At 59.4% G+C, this 3,338-nt stretch overlaps 1 protein-coding gene across 1 annotated transcript; it reads right to left on the reverse strand.

Moving 5' to 3' along the window:
* Positions 1–277: 277 nt before the first annotated feature.
* Positions 278–2,874, reverse strand: CHGG_09679 (uncharacterized protein; the record flags this gene model as incomplete). The annotated part of the gene is made up of 3 exons (XM_001227605.1): positions 278–318; positions 407–2,616; positions 2,864–2,874. The coding sequence occupies 3 exons, from the start codon at positions 2,872–2,874 to the stop codon at positions 278–280; spliced, it is 2,262 nt and encodes a 753-aa protein (XP_001227606.1).
* Between the last annotated feature and the right edge of the window lie 464 nt (positions 2,875–3,338).

A 3,338-nucleotide genomic window follows, 5' to 3' on the forward strand; every position in this document is an offset into this window, starting at 1 on the left:
AAAAGGCTTTAAGTCAATGGCCGTGACCCCCAGGGAGGCGAGGGTGGAGGTTTCGGTAGGACGCTGTCCCACCCAACAGGAATCCCCGAGGCTTGACCAGGACGATGGACTTGTGTAGTAGCCGGGTAGACCTCTGGGCGGCCCGGCCCGCCCCTTCTGTTTAAAGCCCCGGGAAGTGTTTCGCCGCCCATGGGCCGGATCCGCAAAGGGGGCTATGAGAGAGACGCCCAACATGTGGGATCAGAGGGGACGATCGCGGCAAGCGTCGCAGAATTGTTCATCTTAAGGATTGAATGGCACGTTCGTCGGTGCCGGGCTCTAAGATGCGGATTTCGGTTCGCGGCCACTAGGTGTTGTCAGGTGGAATACAAGAAGAAACTGGGGGGGGGGGGGGGAGTGGACTTACCAACAACCAAAACACCGTTTACCTGCCGGCCCTCCCTCAGTCCCCCTACCGAGAGGAGAGTTGCACTAGCCGGCTGCCCAGTATCCGCATTCAATGTGCTGATTGAGATGACCTTGTCGGCATTGCCCTTGGACACGCCGGCCAACTGCGCCGAATATGTCTGCCCCGACGGGAGGACCTTGAAGGTAGCCACATGCCCCAGGCTCGTCCCGACAAAGCACGCAATGCTGGAGTAACCGTCTCCTTCCAAAGTCAAGACACCAAACTCGATGGCGGTCGGGTATTCTTTTGTCCCGGGCGCCGCCTTGGACGAGTGGCCCTTGAGAAACGACGACCGCTTCTCCTCCTTGACAAAATCCGCGACAGACGCCTGGAAAATGACACTCGGCCCGCGCAGGTCGATGATGCTGAAGAAGCCGCCTTCGGAACCCACGGCGACGAACCCGACATCGGAAACTGTGATCACACTGATAGGGCCCTGCATCATCTCGTAAAGGACAAACGGCTGCAGGCCGTCCTTAAGTGTGGGCTCCGAACGCGACGAGATGTCTGTCAACCCCCCCGGGTTCGAGTTCAGGGGCTTCGTGGCGTCCCGGCCAAAGTTCCTGTTCCCTCCCCACTTGTAGATGACAACTTCTCCCTTCCTCGTGCCGGCGGCAAACTCCCCGGTAGCGCCGGACATGGAAAGCGCCGTGACATTAACATCCTCGAACCGGTCGAGCGCCCGAGCGACATCCACTTGTAACTGTAGAGGGTTCTCAATCTCGTCGCCGTGACCAACATCCCAGATCCGGATCGTGCTGTCGGCATGAGCAACCTGGATAATATTGCGGAAGTCCCAGCCCGCCCTCCTATTATTCGAAGCTGGGGCGCCGCCCCTCAGGATCGGGTCGCCCCGGTTGCGCGTCTCGGTCAGGCCCAGCCACCTCTCGCGCGCCATGGTGCTAACGGCGATTTTCTGCACGAACGGATGCACGAACGACATGCTCGGGTGCAGCATGTTGGTTGGGCTGATGGGGTACCCGGACGGGAAGCTCATGGTGATGATCTCGCCCGAGGTGAGCATGGTCATGATGGCGATCGGGTCCTGCGCACCATCAAAGTACGGCGACGACCGCGGAATCAGGCAGTAGTTCGCGACCGCAGCGCCGGGCGGTATCGGCAGGGTCAGCCGCCTCTTCGCCTCGAAATGGTTCGTCAGCACCTCCCACGACGACGTCGCATACGTAGGCGTCGGCCCCAGCTCCAAAAACGTCAACCCCTTCTGCGGCTCATCCACCGCCTGCCCACCCGCGATCAACAACGCCGTATCATCCGGGTTCTGCTTGCAGCACCACGCAATCTTCACAAACGGCACCAGGGGCGTCGGTTTCGCCGCCGCCCGCTTCCCCCCAACCTCATTAACCCTCGTCTCATACACCGACCTCGCCGCCACGACCCTCCCATCCTTCGGATCCCAAAACACCAAACTCCCATCCTCATGCGCCGTCAGCACAAAAGTCCCCGTCGGATGCCACACCGCCTGCACCACCCTCGGCCGGCGCTCCCTCTCCACCCCGCGCCCATCCCCACCCGGCGCCCCCGCCGGCACCACATACTCAAAGTACTTGGTCGCCGCATTCTGCTTGAACGAATACACCACCGCGCCATGCGTATAGCCAATCAACAACTTCCCAATATCCCTCGGATGCAACTGCAAACTCACGACCCCAATGCCCACCCCCATCCTCAAATCCACCCCCCTCGGATCGTCCCTTAACCGCCACAAATTCGGTACTCGGAACCCCGTCGCCTGCCGCTCGCGATCGAGGTCATACGCCCACACGTCGGCGGCATTCTGCATGGCCACGAAGGCCCAGTCCAGGCCCGGGTCGGTCGCGACGCAGGCGACGCGGCCGTAGGTGGTCTTGGCGGCCTGGCGGCCGGAGGCGAGGTCCCAGATGGCGAGCTCGTTGTGGGAGTCGAGGCTGACGAGGCGGTTGGCGACGAAGGCGAGGTGGCGGATGGCGGGGGGTGGTTGGGTGGTGGTTGTTGTGGAGGAGGAGGAGGCGGTGGGGTTGAAGAGGGGGGGTTTGCGGGATGAGGGGGAGGAGGGGGTGAAGGTGCGGTGGACGCGGTGGGCGCCAAAGACGTAGATCTGGGCGGGGCCGTATTGGGAGGTGGTGGTGCCGACGGCGAGGAGGGATTGGATGGGGTCGTAGGCGAGGCAGCTGTGGTAGGTAGAGGAAGGAGGTTAGCGAGGTTCTTTTCGTCTTTGGGGATGGGAAGACGGAGAGATGAAGGACAACGGTTATTATATAAATGGAACGAAACCGGCAGATAGACAATAGAAACAAGACATAGCCATGGACGGACAGGGACATAGGCATAGACATAGGCATAGACATACCTGATCTGCGAGTTGATGCCATATCGCGATTGTTCGTCTGGATTGAATGACCCCGGCGTGATTCCCACTGAAAGGTCATTCTGAACCCCAGCCTGTCTAGCCCGTAAAAAGCTCGCCATATTTTCTTTGCTTGAATCCCACGCAGCACAATACAAAGTATTGATGGTGATTTGGTGTTGGGGACAGGGCTGACTGGAAAACGGGAGTTTCGGTTGGTGCTGACGACATGTAACTTTACAAAGAGTGAGGGACGTGGGGTGAAACGGCCGGGGTGCCCTGCTTGACTGACCAGCGGGAACGCCAAGCGAAAAGAACCCGCCCCACCCCAAAACCGACATGAGCCGAAATCCCGCGGACCCTGGCGCTCCTCATAAACCAACGCCGCAAGACACAAACACGAAAGACTCAGCCCGCATAGCTCGGCGACGCGTAAAAAGGGCAAGTCAAAATTACACCAGAGGAATGGACGACCAAGAAAAAAACTAAATGTCGAAGTACAATGGGCCTCACATTTCCAAGTTACAATCAAAAAAAAAACAAATG

This window comes from Chaetomium globosum, genomic scaffold (genome assembly GCF_000143365.1).
Source record: "Chaetomium globosum CBS 148.51 scaffold_7 genomic scaffold, whole genome shotgun sequence".
NCBI lineage: Eukaryota > Fungi > Ascomycota > Sordariomycetes > Sordariales > Chaetomiaceae > Chaetomium > Chaetomium globosum.